The sequence below is a fragment of the Somniosus microcephalus genome, chromosome 10, assembly GCF_052327205.1.
Source record: "Somniosus microcephalus isolate GS21.2 chromosome 10, FLI_Smic_1.0, whole genome shotgun sequence".
In the NCBI taxonomy this organism is placed as follows: domain Eukaryota; kingdom Metazoa; phylum Chordata; class Chondrichthyes; order Squaliformes; family Somniosidae; genus Somniosus; species Somniosus microcephalus.
The window spans coordinates 147,598,544-147,616,456 of NC_140996.1; the positions used below are offsets into that span (position 1 = coordinate 147,598,544).

A 17,913-nucleotide genomic window follows, 5' to 3' on the forward strand; every position below is an offset into this window, starting at 1 on the left:
GGTTATGATCTGAAATTATTGAACTCGATATTGAGTCCGGAAGGCTGCAAAGTGCCTAATCGGAAGATGATTTGCTGTTCGAGTTTACGTTGAGCTTTCGTGGAACAATACAAGAGGCCAAGGACGGTGAGGTCCGAGTGGGAATGGAGCGGTGAATTAAAATGACAGGCAACCGGAAGCTCGGGGTCACCCTTATGGACTGAACGGAGGTGTTCCGCAAAGCGGTCACCCAATCTGCGTTTGGTCTCCCCAATGTAGAGGAGACCGCATCGTGAGCAGCGAATACAGTATACTAAATTGCAAGAAGTATAAGTGAATCGCTGTTTCACCTGGAAGGGGTGTTTGGGGCCCTGGACAGTGGGAAGGGGGGAGGTATAGGGGCAGGTGTTACATCTCCTGCGCTTGCACGGGAAGATGCCAGGCGAAGGGGAACCGCATCACCTTGCTTCAGAGGCCAAACGAAACGCTGTCAGGCGGTGTGTGTGTGGAATCCCACCTCAACCCCAGCAGTGTCCAGTCTTCCCAACCCCAGCAGTGCCCAGTCTCCCCTCCACCTCCCTCACAACCCCAGGAGTGCCCAGTCTCCCCAACCCCAGGAGTGCCCAGTCTCCCCAACCCCAGGAGTGCCCAATCTCCCCAACCCCAGGAGTGCCCAGTCTCCCCCTCCCAACCCCGGGAGTGCCCAGTCTCCCCTCCCAACCCCAGGAGTGCCCAGTCTTCCCCTCCCACTCCCCGTCTCCTTCCCCATAGCCCAGCATATTTTTCCTTTTCAAGTATTGGGCACTCCTGGGGTTGGTGAGACTGGGCACTGCTGGGGTTGGGGAGGGGGAGACTGGGCACTCCTGGGGTTGTGAGGTGGGATTACACACACCGCCTGACAGCGTTTCGTTTGGCCTCTGAAGCAAGGTGATGCTGTTCAGCAGCCATCAGCCCAAGCGTTGCTGCGGCGACTGGAAGCCGGGAGGTTGCGGTAAAGACCCATGGTGCAACGCGCGCAGAGCGCCTGCTGCCCCGGAAGAGCTCCCCCCAGACCGACCCTTAGTGACCCCCACAATGCATCGCTCCTTCCTTTCCGACATTTTACCGAGTGAGTAGGAGCCGCTGAGCGGGGCCGCGGCAATCCGAACCCATCCGGCCGGATTATCGCTCACAGACCGGGGTAATGTGAGCGGAGCGGATCCGTACAGCGAGGGCAACTTTCTCCCGCGCCCATTTCCTCCCCCGACTGTTGGAGGGTTAAATTCTGATGAGTGTCTGAGACAGGCCCGGGCCCAGTATCGGCCGCCACTGGTAGATTTTACTGGGGGGCGAATAAAGAGCAGCCCCCGACTCGGTTTGGTGGGAAGGATGTCCCGCTGTTTCTGCCGTGACTCGGGCCGGAGCACGGACTCGGGTCTGGGGTCAGCAGCACCGGCCGCACCGAGGATGGGGTGGAGCTCGGTGAACGGGTGACCGCTGGTTCCGATGTACATCCAGAGTTGAATCCGCTGCTGCTGGATGTGTGTATTCTGTGAACTTGTCCAATTCACCAGATCTAATCGGGTCTGAATTATTTCCTTGTTCACAGATGGCTCCTGCTAAGAAAGGTGGAGAGAAAAAGAAGGGCCGTTCTGCCATCAACGAGGTGGTTACGAGGGAATATACAATAAATGTACACAAACGTATCCATGGAGTGTAAGTAAAGTTTTGTTTTGAACTCTGGGGCCAGCCCGATGAATTGGCAGAAAATATAATTTTCGTGTCTGCAAGTTCCTATAAGGAATCCTATTTTCAATAAGTGCACCGTCCAGGTTTCCGTGTTATTTAAGGAGTATGATTAGAGACCCAGTGACCTCTATTGTGGTGGTAGCGGTTGCCTGGTATCCAGGTCACACCCAAAAGCTGGCTCTCTGGCCTTGCTTTTGGAGTGCTGGCAGGATGATTTGCAAGAAGCAGACAGTGGTACAGGAAAGTCATGGGTTTCTGACCACTTTTGTAAATGACATTGGTTCCGTTTGGAATTGGTAAAATAGATAAGGGAGAACCAGTAGATGTGGTGTATTTGGACTTTCAGGAGGCTTTTGATAAGGTCCCGCATAAGAGATTAGCGTGTAAAATTAAGGCACATGGGATTGGGGGCAAGTTATTGACTTGGATAGAGAACTGGTTGGCAGACAGAAAGCAAAGAGTTGGAATAAACGGGTCTTTTTCCGAGTGGCAGGCAGTGACTAGTGGGGAACCGCAGGGCTCGGTCCTTGGACCCCAGCTTTTCACAATATATATATTCATTCATGATGATCTAGACAAGGGAACTAGATGTAATATCTCCAAATTTGCAGATGACAAAGGCTGGGTGGGCGTATGTGCTGTGAGGAGGATGCTGAGAAACTCCAGGATGATTTGGATAGGTTGGGCAAAAGCATAGCAGATGCAATATAATGTGGTTAAATGTGAGGTTATCCACTTTGGTGGCAAAAACAGGAAGGCAGATTATTATCTGAATGGCAATAGATTGGGAGAAGGGGAAGTGCAACGAGACCTGGGTGTCCTTGTGCACCAGTCGCTGAAGGTAAGCATGCAGGTGCAGCAGGCGGTTAAGAAGGCAAATGGTATGTTGGCCTTTGTAGCGAGAGGGTTTGAGTACAGGAACAAGGATGTCTTGCTGCAGTTGTACAGGGCCTTGGTGAGACCACATCTCGAGTATTGTGTGCCGTTTTGGTCGCCTTATCTGAGGAAGGATGTTCTTGCCATGGAAGGAGTTCAGCTAAGATTCACCAGGCTGATACCTGGGATGGCAGGAATGACTTATGAGGAGAGATTGGGCTTGTACTCGCTGGAGTTTAGAAGAATGAGAGGGGATCTCATTGAAACTTATAAAATTCTGACAGGACTGGACAGACTAGATGCAGGAAGGATGTTCCCGATGTCTGGGGAGTCCAGAACCAGGGGTCACAGTCTAAGGATAAGGGGTAGGCCATTTAGGACAGAGATGAGGAGGAATTTCTTCACCCAGAGAGTGGTGAACCTGTGGAATTCTCTACCACAGAAGGCAGTAGAGGCCAATTCATTAAATATATTTAAGGAGTTGGATATATTTCTTAAGGCTAAAGGGATCAAGGGGTATGGGGAGAAAGCAGGGACCGGGTACTGAATTTGGATGATCGGCCATGATCGCATTGAATGGCGGAGCAGGCTCGAGGGGCCGAATGGCCTACACCTGTTCCTATCTTCTATGTTTGCAGTGTACATGTAATCAAACTGCTACTACAACAATTAGTATTTATATAGCACCTTTAATGTAGCAAAAGGCTTTTCACAGGAATGTAGTCAATGATTGACACAGAGCCAAAGAAGGAAACGTTAGGACAAGTGACTAAAAGCTTGGTCAAAAAGATTAGCTTAAAGAAGCAGATTGAGGTGGAGAGGTTTAGGGAGGGAATTCCAGAACTTAAGGTTAGATGGATGAAGGCGCAGTCACCAGGCGTTGTGTAAGAAGTCAGAATTGGAGGGGCACAGAGTTCTCGGAGCTTATCGAGACAGGGAGCGGCGAGACCATATGTGGTGGGGATTGAATAGGAGGATGAGAATTTTAAAAATGAGGCTTTGGTGGACCAGGAGCCAATGTAGGTCAGTGAGGTGATTGGGGAACAGGATTTGTTGTGAGTTTGAAGATATGGGTAGTAGAGTTTTGGATGAACACAAGTTTATGGAAGATAGGTCAGACAAGAAAGCATTGGAATAATTAAGCCTGGCTGTAACAGAAGCATGGATGAGGGTTTCTGCAGTAGATGGGTTGAGGCTGGGGCAATGACGTTACTGAGGTAGAAGTAGGCGGTCTTGGTGGTGGGGACGATATAGGGTCAGAAGCTCTGCTCGTGGCCACATAGGACGTCGAGGTTGTGAACAAGCTGGTTCAGCCTGAGACTGCGTCAGGGAGGGGAACGGAGTTCGTGGCGGGTGAAGATGACAACGTCTTCAGTTTTCCCAATGTTTAATCAATTGTTTGCCCACTGCTGCCATTAACAATATTTATCTATATATATATAAATCGGTACTTCTGTCTTTCTATCTGTCTGTCTGTCTATCATCGCGTGTGCGTTGCGGGTATGCACTCGAAAGTTACAGGGCGTACCTATGCGCGCGTTACCTCCAAAGAAAGCTTACGCTTCCGAGACGGTTTTAAGCGTATTTACGTTTCGGCCGGGCTAAAATTGCGCCCGCGGTATCCCAAAAACCTTCAACATTCCGCTCATTAGCGACAGAGTGACCTCGAGCTCGACCAATCGTACGCCGGGTTGCTGGCGTGTGCCGCCGGGCCAATCGGTGCGCGTGTGGCCGGGCTTTATCGTTCTGAACCGAGGTGAGTCGCCGCCATCTTGATTCCAAACTTTTCCTTTCTTTTTCCCGCTTTCTGCGTCTTAAAAAAAAACGTTGCTTTTAAAACACATAAAAAAAAAATGATTTAGAAAGTAATTAACTTATCTAATCTCATTAATTTTCCTACCTTTCCCCAGGTAGGCCTAGAAGCCTCGGCATCTCCTCCGCACCCACGCCCGAGCTAGGCACCTCCCGGCCCCACTCGAAGGCTGGAGGGCCGAGCCTCAGCCCAGCGCCGCTAGGGTGTGCGCGCAGCAGGAGCGGAGACGTCTCTCTCTGCCGGGGCTTGCTGAGCGTCCAGCGTTACCCTGGCAACGGGCGCAATCGGCGGTCTTCACCTCGGGGGGAGGGGGCGGCCGTGACCCTCAAGGGGGGGGGGGGGCGCGCGCGCAGCAGGAGCAGCTGAGACGCGGCGTCTCTCTCTGGCTTGGTCAGCGTCACGGTTGCCCTGGCAACCGGGCCCGCCGGCCGAGAGACACGCCGCGTCTCAGCTCCTGCTGCGCGCGCAATCGCCGGTCTTCACCTCCCGGGGGGGGGGGGGGCCCGCCGCCCTCCCTCCGCTCCGCCCCTCCCTCTCTTCCCCCCTCTCTTCCCCCCCAGTCGCTCTCTCTCTTCCAACAACATTCCCTCGAAAAAGCCTCGGCACCGCCGGGCACTTCAGCTAGTAGTACATATTGGGACTGGCGGCTGCAACACAACTGTGTTCTGTTTGCATCTTGATACCAGAGCGCGATCAGGGCACCAAGAGTAATTGTAATGCTGCCACTGCTTCTCTACTGAGATCAGCTAACTAAACGCAGATTAAAAATTGAACCTGGGACTGTCTCCATGCTCGGTTTGCCAAATGAGCCATCAGGAGACCCAATTTTATTTCATTTTTTGATTATGAATGAGTTTATCTGCTAATCTTGTGTCTGCTGTGTTTGATCTAAAGTAGTTAGTTCAGTTTTTCACAAAAGAACATGGGCAGCACAGAGGTTTCTGTGAAGAAATGTTGCAGGATTTAGGGGGTGGAATTTTTTGAAATCTGATCTGTAAAACCGTTGTAGTGTGTATATTAGGATTTAACGTTTCAAGAATGTGGGCGCTGTGATTGGCAAAATAGTAACTTGGAATTTTTTTTTTAAGGGGTTTTAAGAGACGTGCTCCTCGTGCCATTAAGGAGATCCGTAAATTTGCAGTGAAGGAAATGGGTACTCCTGATGTTCGCATTGATACTCGCCTGAACAAGGCTGTTTGGGCTAAAGGTGTAAGGTATGTCACTAGCAGCAGATAATTTCTTGACAGAGTTCAATTGTTTTTTTAGTGGTGGCTCGGTCACCTGGTGTGTGCGAAACCAATCACTTGTACTTCCAATGGTTTTATGAAAAAACTTTTGGTGATGCTGCCCAATCAAATGATGGCCACCAAAGACCGAAGGATGTTCAACTTGCTGGTTTTCTGCTTGTTGCTGTTTTGGTGCTTTTGTCAAAGGTGAAAATCAGACCAAATATTTTGATACATTTAACTCTCTTCATAAAACAGATTGTGCTGGTTAGACCAGCTGTTATTCCCTGCAACACTTTCTGTATAGAGGCTTGTATCTAAATTTGGGTTTGACTGATTATTATATTAAGGAAATGTCTGTCCATTGATAGAACTGGACGTTGTATTGTTTGTGCCCGAACTACTAGTAGGGTATTCGTGAGATCTGATTTTGTTGCAGTTGAGTGTAGCTGTACCTTTTTTGCTCACCTGATATTAAAGATCATATTTGGGCTGTGTAATGCTATTAGGTATTCTAGTGTAGAACTAGCTGTGCATTCTTAGCTTTGAGTTAGTTACCTTGGGTAGAAGTCTGGTGTAAAGGGACTTGCCCTGGATTGGATCTGTTTTAACTTTCAGACACAAGCATGCAATATAAGTTTTATTGAACATTTTGGCTTTTGAATTATTGTGCTATCAATTTTCAATGGGATTTGCATTGGCAGATGATTGAGAGGAATTATAAAGCTGCCATGGCAGTAACTTTGCAGCACAATAACCAATATTTTTATTTAAAGAAAAATGCCCCCAACCCCACCAGTTTTGATTGGATCACTGACCTGCGAGCATACCTCTACAGAGGTTGCATAGTAGATGTGGTTGCAGGTCCCTGGTGGTGATTCTTTCATTCCGATCACCACTCCAGGAAGCATTAGTTGGACCCAGGCGTATTCATCATAGAGCTGGTTGGTTATTTATTGAATGTATGGACATACTGCAGTCTACAATGCTGTCATTTTGTTGGTGTATAATTCAAGTAAACAAATCCAGCACTGTAGGTACTCTACAATCGTATCCAGTTCTACAGTTTGACTTATGAGGAAAGGTTGAGCAGGCTGGGCCTATACTCATTGGCATTTAGAAGAATGAGAGGTGATCTTATCGAAACATACAAGATACTGAGGGGGCTCGCCAGGGTAGATGCTTCCCCTCGTGGGGACAGTCTCAGAATAAAGGGTCGCCCTTTTAGAACTGAGATGAGGAGGAACAACTTGAGGGTTGTAAATTTGTGGAATTCTCTGCCCCAGAGCTGTGGAGGCTGGGTCATTAAATACATTTAAAGTGGAGATAGACACATTTTTGTAAGATAAGGGAGTGAAGGGTTATGGGGAGCGGGCAGGGAAGTGGCTTTGAGCCCTAGATCAGCAATGATCTTATTGAATGGTGGAGCAGGCTCGAGGGGCCAAGTGGTCTATTCCTTATGTACACTGATTATGGTACAGTGTAACTGAGTTACTTTTTATTGGGAGAAGCCGTCGACTTCCATTTTTGTAGTTGTCATATTGGCAACAACTATCATAGAATTATACAGCACAGAGGCCATTGTGCCTGCTCTTTGAAAGAGCTATCCAATTTAATCCCATTCCCCTACTCTGTCCATCAAGTATATCCAATTCCCTTTTGAAAGTTACTATTGAATCTGCTTCCACCACCCTTTCAGGCAGTGCATTCCAGATTATAACTTGCTACATAATTTTGGCCCGTCTTTTGCCAATTTCCTTAAATCAATCATATGCAAACTTTGAAATTATGCCCTGTATAGCCAAGTCTTGCTCGTCCTAATACCGACCCCTGGGGAACATCACTATAAACTTCCCTCTGAAAAACAAACGCGCGCCACTACTCTGCTTTCAGTCTCACAGCCAATGCCGCTTTAATTTTGCGGTATCTCTCTAGTGTCTACACTACCCTCTGTTACTTCAAAGAACGCAAGTTAGTCAAACCCAATTTGCCATTAACATCTGTGCTGGCTTTAATTTATTAACCCATAGTTTTCAAAGTGCCAATTAATTTTGTCCTGTTGCTACATGAAACACTGAATTTTTAGGTAAATACCAAAGACTGATACATACTTGAAGGTCACACATTTTATAGAAAACGCCTTGCTGTCAATCTTTGTTCATTTTAGTTTTTGATAGTATTTTATCTATATTAGTTGACATCAGCTGTACCTTGCTGCCTCTTCCATTGATGCCACAATCAAGTTGACTTCTGATTTCAAAGACTCAGATATTAAAACTTCTAACAAGCTCCTAGTTGTTTCCATCAAGCCAATCAACTTCCCCAGATACTCTCTCAAGTAGAGTCAAAAAGTGCAGAACTGTGGCATCTTGCTTGCCTGAGAGATCAGTGTCCTTCTCTCCCCCATCTGCTCCAAAGCCATTTCTTTCCCCATTGCAACATTGGCTACCTTGCCCCATCCTTCTCCTATTGCCGAAACCTTAGTCAATGCCACCTTCACTTCAAAAGCTTGATTTCTCAAATGCCCTACTAGTCTCCCTTCCGCAAGCATCAACACATACGTCTGCTCTGGCTTTTATCCTTACTCACCCATGTCCTCCTAAAGCTGCACTTGCTCCATGTTCCTCTTTTCAATTCTATTAGTGATTTTCTTGCATGCACCACCTGCTTCTCTTGACTGGATTTCTTGCCCCTCATCAGCAGCTGCTCATTCAATCACTACAGTCCTTCTGTCTGAATTCTCCACACAGTTCCTGCATCTGGTCATCTCTTCCTGCTTTGAAAAATCTCAAGTTTTGCATCCTACCTCTCTCTTCCCTTTAATTATGCAATGCGCTTTTGGGTGAGATGTTAAACTGAGGACCCGTCTGCTCTCAGGTGGACGTAAAAGAACCCATGGCATTATTTTGAAGACTAGCAGGGGAGTGTCTTGGCCAATATTTATCCCTCAATCGACATCACTAAAAACAGTTGCTCTGGTCATTATCACATTGCTGTTTGTCGGAGCTTGCTGTGCGCAAATTGGCTGCCACATTTCCTACATTACAATGGTGACTACACGTAAAGTGCTTTGGGACATTGAGGTCATGAAGGGTGCTATATAGGAGCACTGTGTATTGTTGAGATAACTGTTCTAACAAAATTGAAATATTAGTACCATTAAGATTGGGTATGGCTTGTAAAAGTCATTATACACACACACGATGATTTCAAATGATCCACCCCCATCTGAAGATTAGGGGTTGAGAACGCATTTTGGATAGTGAACTTGTAGAATTGTGCAGCTCCTAAACAAAATTAGCATTGCCATTTTATAGTGCATCAAATTTTGTTTGTGATGGACATTTGTAACAATAGTTCTAGTTCTGATGTTGCACATGTGGATAGGTTTGGAATTTTGTAGTTTAATATTTTATCCCCCTTTGATTTTGTATTACTGTTGACTGGTGCTAATTTTGTTGAATCCTTTGATATTTGTAAGTTGCAGTACTGGGTAATTTAGAAATTTGTTTATGAAGCTCACAAACATTGCTGAACAACAATTTTCAAAGCAGTTGCAGATTTTTTTTTGTAGGAAGGATTAACCAGTGCAGTGAATGATTTATAGATGGTCCTGGGATCAGCACTTCACTCTTGGCTCTGATTTGAATGGACTGTAAACTGCTGCTTAGATCAATGGGATATGACACAAACTGGCATTTGGTAGTGATCGTTTTTACTCCCTCCCCCACTGAAAACAAACTAAAACCTAATCCAATTACATGATTATATGGCATGTTTTACTGGTAATCTAAAATTGATTTGTTTAGATCTCTTGCATTAGGTAGCAAGCTTAAAAACTTATTTTCAAATTTCTGCCTGCCCTTTCCCATCCTAATATGGACTACGCCAATACAGCAGTTGATACACGTTTCCATTACACATCTTTTTACAGGAATGTTCCATATCGCATTCGTGTGCGTTTATCCAGAAAACGCAATGAGGATGAGGACTCTCCTAACAAACTCTACACGTTGGTAACCTATGTTCCTGTCACATCCTACAAAGGTGAGATGATGCAACGCTTAAAAATTTGCTTAATTGCCTATGGCCCAAATTGAAGTGTGGAATAACTTGTGCTAATCCTATTATCACACTTCCAATTAAGGTGCGAGTGGCTTTTTCTTGGGTCATTTATAGAAATACCAACATGCCATGGAGCAGCAGAATGCAGATCTTCACCTTGTCAAGGGGAATACCTGTGCCATCAGCTGATGAGTGCAGTGTATGTCACATCAGTATGCTAATCAACTCAGTAACTCAGTCATGGCATTTTATGTTTTTAGATTGGGTTGTAACATTCAGGTTACAGACAAATCTGCTGTATTGACTTCTAGGCTCAATGCTGCACATGTCATTTGTAGAAACAAAGTGTGAATACTGCATCAATCCAATTGTTATAAATTTCATGTCTGCTCTAGATAGTCAGGCTGGCTTTCTAAGTGAATCCTTTGTGCCTTAAGACCAGAAGATTTACTTTACTGCTCTCTCTAGTCATAAGATAGAATGGTCTGGAACCATAACAAAGCCCCATACAGATCAAGTTTTACTTACTGGCTTCACAGGGACCAAGTGGCCTGCCAATCACACTGGCTGAGATTACCAGAAAGTGCTGGACCCCAGAAACTAACCCCTGCTGCTCCTAAATAAATAGGACCATCACTGCTGTAATGTTAAATGAATTTATTAGATAAAAGCTTGACTTGCATTTTAAATCTAGATTTCCTAGTCCTGCTATTGTGTGGCATTTAAGACAGGGAGCTAAGTTTAGTTTAAAGGTAATATTTTAATATAAATTATACTAAGATCTGCAGTAGTAAAATCTACATCAATCAAATGCAGCTTGGATGTACTTTGTAGGTTTTTTCTTTCAATGCTGTTAGCAGGCCTAAGCTGCTCAAAAAACTGTTTGAAATGCTCCAAGTTGTAGGCAATGTTGGATTGAGAATGTTACAGGGAACTTGAAGTCAATCTTAATAGTTAAAACATTGGCCTACTAGCATGGGATCTGAGACAGGCTTACTGGATAACAAGTTCCCAGAGCAGGGAATTGTCTGTTAGATAAGCTACTACGTTAGAGTGACTTATTGAAGCTTGATGTAACTGAGATTCTGGATATCTAAACTATATACACATTTTATTTTACAGGGCTGCAGACGGTCAATGTTGATGAAAACTGAAATGTAAATGTTTTGTTAAAATAAACTGCAAAAAGTGACTTGTCTAGTGTTTTTTTTACAAATTGCACAGCTGTAAAATTGAAGTCACATACAGCTGAAGTATACAAAAATGAATTTATTCAAAAGTGCACAATACAATCTGTAAACTTGACATTGCACCCAAACACAATTAGGACAGCACAGGTTTTTGTTTACAGTAAAACTTAAAGGTTTCAACTGCCAGCGCTGAAACACACAAAAATCCAAAAGGCTAGTGGATTGTAAGATTAATTCTCTGTTGATACTGATTTGCTTTAGCTTGGAGGAGTTTACTATTTATAGCTACCGACTTCTCAAAAAAGTTCACCAGACATTGTTCAGTCAGTAGGGAAGCCAAAATTTGCTCAAAAGACACACTCCAGTCATCCTCTCCAGGCTGTGATGGTGGATGATTGTTCTTCAGGCCTATATCCACTTCTTCAAACACTGCATCTGTAGGTGTTAGCACCTCAGATTCTTTAGAACTCGCACTAGGCAGTTCAGACATGCTGCCTGAACTACGTATTCTTTGTCCTACTTCCCCAATCTGAAGTAGAAGAGTAGTGACTGTAGCAATAGCTTGGTAAAGATTGTTCTCTTCGGGGTCTTCTCGAAACATACTGTATAATGTCTTGCAAAACAGGATGAACTCTCTCTGCATGAGATTAAATTTAGCTTCAGAAATGAACTTTTATAAAGTATGCCACCAAATTCCATACAGCTGAATAGACCGAGTGCATAAAACCTGAGCATTCCCATTGATGGAAATTAGAGCTAGTCTTAATTTTTCCAATAATATGCAACTTAGAAACATGGGCTGCATATCATTTCACCATGAATGAAACTTCTAGCAGCAACAGCCCATTTAGGAGTGGTGGGGGGACAGGAAAAAATGTTCAAGTCTTTGGCTCTGAAGATAGCAGGAGTGTTCAGTTACTAACTACATTAGTTGAAGCCTCGTATAATAATTTTACACCAATGCTGTATGCAGGGAACTGGCCTGATGTGGCAATTGCAATTACTGAAACTGATACCTTTCCACCAGTTTCAGCAGTGTTTTACAGTTGCAAATGTTAGATCTTGTCTAATCATCCAGGCAACAGCTGAATAGTAGCAAGTACAAGTTTCCTGTAAGGTGTGTAGATAGGAGCAGAAAGTATATTGCAATGGGGACATTGATGGGCAAAACTGGCAGATGGACCCAAGATACAGATCAGTGTATTTTCTAGATGGTGGGAAGCTAGGAATTGGAAAGCAGAGATATCAGGGTCCATAATGGATAGGTACAAAAATAATCAGAGGCTAATGGAATGTTGGGCTGGAATACAAAGGGGTGGAAGTTATGCTACAGTTGTATCAAACTGGTTAGATTGCATTTGGAGTAGTGTTCAGTTCTGGGCACAAACTCAGGAAAGACATTGTCCATGGAGTGGGTGCAGTGTAGATTCACCAGAATGATACCGGGGTTAAATTATGAGGACAGGTCGCATAAACTACACTTGTATCCCTTTGAGTACTGAAGATTACAGGGTGACCTAATTGAGATATTAAAGCATTTGATAGAAACTATTTCTTCTGGTAGGGGAGTCCAGAATAAGGGGACATAACCTTAAAATTAGAGCTAGGCAGGTGAGTGGTAAAGTCAAGAACTCTCTCTTCCCCCACCCACCCAAAAAGGTGTTCAGGCTAGATCAATGCAAAATTTCAAAAGGGGGTATTAAGGGATTTGGAACAAAGGTGGGAAATGGAGTTAAGATACAGATCAGTCATCATCTAATTGGCAGAATAGGCTTGTGCTAAATGGCCTACTCCTGTTGCTGTCTCTCCCCAGCTAATGGAATGGATGGAACTTAAAAGTCTGGGTGCAAACTAAAGACACTAGGATTTTCAACCAACGTTCCTGTTCAGCTGCGCAGAGGTCCCGCGCAGGCAGCTCGCTGACTTTACCGTGGAAATTTAAAGGGGCCATGCACCCAAAAAAAAATTAGAGGGAGCCATCTTAATTGCTTCCCAGTTTTTTCAAACCCAGTGGGAATCTTGGATGGTTATTTCTTTAACATCCCTCCCTGCCCCTAGTTGAAAGTATTTCTTCTGGGACTGGAAAATGAACTGCTAAATTCAAAGTTGCCCATATGAAAAAATTTTACATTTCATTACTTTGCTGAGGTATTTTCCTTTACGATGCGATGTTTTTTAAAAAATTCACAAGTCATGAAAAATGTACCTGATTCATCAGTGAAAGATCTTTTGTGACTTCCTTTTTTCTCTTAACCAAATCTTCCAGCATTTTTTTCAATTGGTGTTGGTAATTAATTGCTTCGCCTTTTGAGAATAAAGCTTGCGTTTAATTAGGCAGTATGTCTATACACAGTACTATATTTTAATGCAAGCAAATTGATGTAGATTGTTGGGATCCTACCTTCACGCTGATTAACTGACCTCACCACTTTTATATAATTGGTTATTTCAAAATTGTTTTAAAGCCAAGACAACACTCTAGACTTGGTTATTCACATGATACAAATGTTATTTTAGCAGGCACCAGCCCACAAAGATTACTGTAAAAATAACTGATTATATACATTATGCCACAAGCATAGGTTTTATCTGATTTTAGGTTTATTGTGCAAACACGCAACCCCAACCATACAAAATATTTATTGAACAGTAACAACTCCTTCACTTCTCCGTTTAATACTCTGATCCTTGGCAAAACCCCTTGATATTCCTTAACATTACAGATGAGCGAACCTGGTGCCCAATGCCTTAGTCATTCACTGCAAGATAAAGCTTCACTAAATTGAGCTTTAACAGGCCAAACCTGTTAGCTACTAGGATTATCCTGGAGAGTAAAAATAATCCCAGTCTCCTTTGCTCCACTGCATCTCTCCTGCAACTCAGTTTGAATCCCTCCAATCCAGTTCCAATCTACCCACAGCACCTGGCTGCACCAGAATTGTAAACAACATGCTCTGTAACTGCCATGGTGCATTATCCTTCTCATCTTCCTTGACCTTTTTTGCAGCCTTTGACATGGTTGACCACACCATCGTCCTCAAAACACCTCACCATTGCCCATCTCAGGTCTGCAGTCACTTGGTTTCAATCTTACCTATCCAATTGTAGCCAGTGCATCTGCAGAAATGGTTTTTCATCTCTGGAGACCCTTCAAGGATACATCTTTGAACCCTCTTCTGCAACTACATGCTCCCCTCAGCGACGTAATTTCCACATGTATACCAATGCCCCCAGATGTACCTCTCAATTCCTCCCAGCCTCTGTACTGTCAGACTGCTTGTCTGACATCCAGTCTCGGAGAAGTTTTAACTTCCAGCAAAACCTAGGAAGACTGCCAGTGCCTTCAGCTCCTGCCACAGACTTTGTACCCTCGTCATTGATCCCATAAACCTCCCCGTCCACTGTCTAGGCTTAATCAGACTATTCACAACCTGAACCCTGTTTTGAGCTGGAGCTGAAGCAGAGTTGCCACCTCTCATATCCTGGGTGTTAGCTGTGACTCAATAGAAGGCAGTGGGTTCAAATTGCACTCCAGAACCTGGAGCACAAAATCTAGGCAGTGCAGTACCGAAGGAGTGCTGCAGTGTCGGAGGTACTGTCTTTTGGATGAGACGTTAAATAGAGGCCCCCTCAGGTGGACATAAAAGATCCCATGGCACTATTTTGAAGGAGAGCAGGAGTTCTCTCTGGTGTCCTAGCCAATATTTATGCCCGAATCAACATCACAAACAGATTATCTGGTCATTATCTCATTGCTATTTGTGGGACCACACATTGACTGCTATGTTTCCTACAGTACCCAGTACTTAATTGGCTGTAACATGCTTTTCAGACATCCCAAGGTCATGAGACTCCCCTATATAAATGCAAATCTTTCCCATTTTTCTCCAGATTGCCTAGTTTCAGTTCTGTAACTCAGCCCACCACCACCCCTGCCCTTAACCCTTCTGCTGAACCCCAATTCATGACTTGATTACTCCAATGCTCTCCTTTGCCAACCTATCCCCAAACAAATTCCAGCTCAACCAAAACTGCTGCTGATATCCCATGCTGCACCAAGTCCTATTTGCCTAACATCCATGCTCACAAATGGTTCCTGGTGTACCAATGTCTCAAATTTAAAATTCCTGAACTTGTCTTTATATTCCATTGTAGCCTTGCCCTATCTTACCTCCGTAACCTCCAGCCCTGCAACTCCATTCCTGACTTCGACCTCTTTTGCATCATCCCATCTCTTTGCCTAGCATTAGCAGCTGTCCCATTGAGCCTTCTGCAGTATTCCCCTCCCATACCCCTCCATTTCTGTCCTCTATGAACATCCCTAGAATCACAGCCCTGAATTTCCATGGGGTTCTCCCAAGTTTCAGCATGAAAGCGGTTCTGCCGATATCCCACTGGAGAACTGCCACGGAAATTTCAGGCGTACCTCTGACTAATCTTTGGTCACCCCTCAAATATCTCTGGCTTGATGTTTATTTTTCCCCAACATTTCTGAAATGCCTTGGGACCTTTTCTATGTTAAAGCAACATATAAAATGCAAGTTGTTGTGCTCCTGTTCTCAAACCACCCCTTGTCCTGCTTTCAAAAGTGATCTTAAAACCTTGAATCTGCTTTTCTAAACCATTTTTCCTTTATCTTTTTCTCCTGTGGGTGTCCTTCTGAAACTTTCTCTACAGGAGTAGTATATAAATAAAAGTCGTTGCTTTAAGGAAGAATTTATAGGATTAGGTTTTGGAAAGTATTGACAAACTATTTCGACCAGTAAACTTGAGTTCGGAAGTAATATTTTGATTTAATAGCTTTGCAACTTTGGACAACTGTTCCGATGGCACATCAAAAATAAATTTAGGGAATAAATATGTACTTGCCATTTGATTTGCTGAAGTAATCAGGTTGTACACTTGAGATGAAGGTAGTCCTCAGAGGAGATAGATTGTCTGTGTCGTCATCACTGCAGGCTAGAAAAACAAAGCAGCAATAAATTTCAATAATCAAACAGCTCACATCACTTCTATCAAAAACAATGTTGCACATCCAAGTAAACGATAAACACATCTGCAGAAGGCTTTATGAAATTCATATTTGGATTTTGATACATTTGTCATAACACCACTCCCATCAGGACAGAATTAGGTTTGGTTGGGTTTCCATGGTTGAGTACCCTCCTGCTGCCTTGGGATCATATCCAGTAGTCTCACTGCCTTCATGAGGTATTGAGGGGATCATTAACTCAAATAATTAATTTCCATCAACTGATTTTTTCCCTTATGTATGCCAGAGAGAATTACTGAAGTAACAGAAAAAATATACATGTTGCTATTTCCTAAAATGTCGCTGTAGACATTGTTAGCAGCAGCTTTTCACCAGTGAATATGCCAGAGTAGCCAAGGAGTTACACGGCATTCTTTCATTGCTATCATAGATCAAACCATCTGCAAAGCAAATCAGGAGGGCGAGGGAGGAAGGAAGGCAGTATCCTACCCACCCACGCCTCACCAAGGAAAAAGTCTTTGTTGTACAAGCTATATTAACTCAAGCACATGCAACTAGATTGCAGAGATGTAACATCTTATATAATTTCCCCTCTCCCCAAGATAAATAATATACTTATCAATTAACTGATATTGTAGGATTTATTGCTTCTGTAAAAGTAATTTAGGAGCTTTAATGTTGTACAAAGCAGTAAGTTTTTAAATACCATCTTGCCAGCAGATTTCCTAGTGTTGGCTTACAAGAATAGCTTACATAAGAAATAGGAGCAGGAGTAGGCCAGACAGCCCCTCGAGCCTGCTCCACCATTCAATATCATGGCTGATCATCGAGCTCAACTCCACTTTCCCGCCCGATCTCTATATCCCTTGATTTCCCCTAGAGTCCAAAAATCTATCTATCTCAGCCGTGAATATACTCAAAGACTCTGGAATTCTCTGCCCCAGAGGGCTGTGAATGTTAAGATTCACAACCCTCTGAATGAAGAAATTCCTCCTCATCTCAGCCTTAAATGGCCTACCCCTTACCCTCAGACTATGCCCCCTAGTTCTAGATACTCCAGACAGGGGAAACAACCTCTCAGCATCTACCCTGTCAATCCCCTTCAGAATCTTGTATGTTTCAATGAGATCACCTCTCATTCTTCTAAACTCCAGAGAGTATAGGCCTAAACTCCAGAGAGTATAGGCCCATTCTACACAATCTCTCATCCCAGGAATCAATCTAGTGAACCTTTGTTGCGCTGCCTCCAAGGCAAGTATATCCTTCCTTAGATAAGGAGACCAAAACTGTGCACGGTACTCCAGGTGTGGTCTCACCAAGGCCCTGTACAATTGTAGCAAGACTTCCTTACTCTTATACTCCAATCGCCTTGCAATAAAGGCCAACATGCCGTTTGCCTTCCTTATTGGTTGTTGTACCTGTATGCTAGCTTTCTGTGTTTCTTGCACAAGGACACCCAAATCTCTCTGAACATCAACATTTGAAAGTTTCTTGTCATTTAAAAAATATTCTGTTTTTCTATTCTTCCTACCAAAGTGAATAACCTCACATTTCCCTACATTATACTCCATCTGCCACCTTACTGCCCACTCACTTAGTCTATCTATATCTTTGCAGACTCCGTGCTCTTCTCATGGCTTACTGACCCACATAGCTTGTATTTATATAGCGCACGTAGTGTAGCAAAATATCCCAAGGTGTTTCAAGAAGAGTTAATTTTTTTTTTTTTTTTTTTTTTAAATCGATGTCAAGCTAACAGAGAAGATATTAGGAGTGGTGACCAAAAGCTTGGTCAAAAAAGAGGGGTTTTAAGGAAGCAGGTGGATTTAGGGAGTGAATTCCCCAAGAGCATAAGCCTAGGCAGCAGAAAGCACACTTGCCCATGGTTGGGTGAGGGGATGAGGAGGGTTTCACGAGGCCAGAATGGAGAGTTTGGGGGCAGGGGGTGGCCATTGCATGGCTGGATGAAGATACAGGGATAAGGACAGGTGAAGCCTTGAAAGGATTTTAGCATGAGGATAAGAATTTTAAATGAGTCGTTGG

The 17,913-nt window shown here is 44.0% G+C and overlaps 2 protein-coding genes across 4 annotated transcripts in view; one reads left to right on the plus strand and one right to left on the minus strand.

Moving 5' to 3' along the window:
- The first annotated feature begins 1,027 nt into the window (after nucleotides 1-1,027).
- rpl31 (ribosomal protein L31) lies at nucleotides 1,028-10,879 on the plus strand. Its single transcript, XM_085998940.1, has 5 exons — nucleotides 1,028-1,159; nucleotides 1,568-1,674; nucleotides 5,485-5,610; nucleotides 9,557-9,669; nucleotides 10,810-10,879. Exons 2-5 carry the CDS (start codon nucleotides 1,568-1,570, stop codon nucleotides 10,839-10,841), a joined length of 378 nt encoding a protein of 125 aa, XP_085855066.1. The 5' UTR covers nucleotides 1,028-1,159; the 3' UTR covers nucleotides 10,842-10,879.
- Nucleotides 10,880-10,941: 62 nt separating this feature from the next.
- Nucleotides 10,942-17,913, minus strand: part of LOC147111743 (TBC1 domain family member 8-like) — a 102,473-nt gene continuing 95,501 nt past the window's right edge. For 2 of the 3 annotated variants that reach the window (XM_085998938.1, XM_085998937.1), the window contains exons 18-20: nucleotides 15,747-15,836; nucleotides 13,084-13,181; nucleotides 10,942-11,514 (exon numbers count right to left, since the gene is read on the minus strand). In XM_085998938.1, coding sequence (XP_085855064.1) covers nucleotides 11,092-11,514; nucleotides 13,084-13,181; nucleotides 15,747-15,836 — 611 coding nt within the window. In that variant the 3' untranslated portion in view covers nucleotides 10,942-11,091. The remainder of the gene's footprint in view (nucleotides 11,515-13,083; nucleotides 13,182-15,746; nucleotides 15,837-17,913) is intronic. The other variant, XM_085998939.1, reaches the window with a different exon arrangement.

Bases quoted from the DNA above. Each gene is read 5' to 3' on its own strand.
- rpl31 (XM_085998940.1), top strand. From the start codon at position 1,568: ATGGCTCCTGCTAAGAAAGGTGGAGAGAAAAAGAAGGGCCGTTCTGCC. The intron at 1,675-5,484 runs GTAAGTAAAGTT...TTTTTTTTTAAG, and splicing joins CACAAACGTATCCATGGAGT to GGGTTTTAAGAGACGTGCTC. The intron at 9,670-10,809 runs GTGAGATGATGC...TTTATTTTACAG, and splicing joins TCCTGTCACATCCTACAAAG to GGCTGCAGACGGTCAATGTT.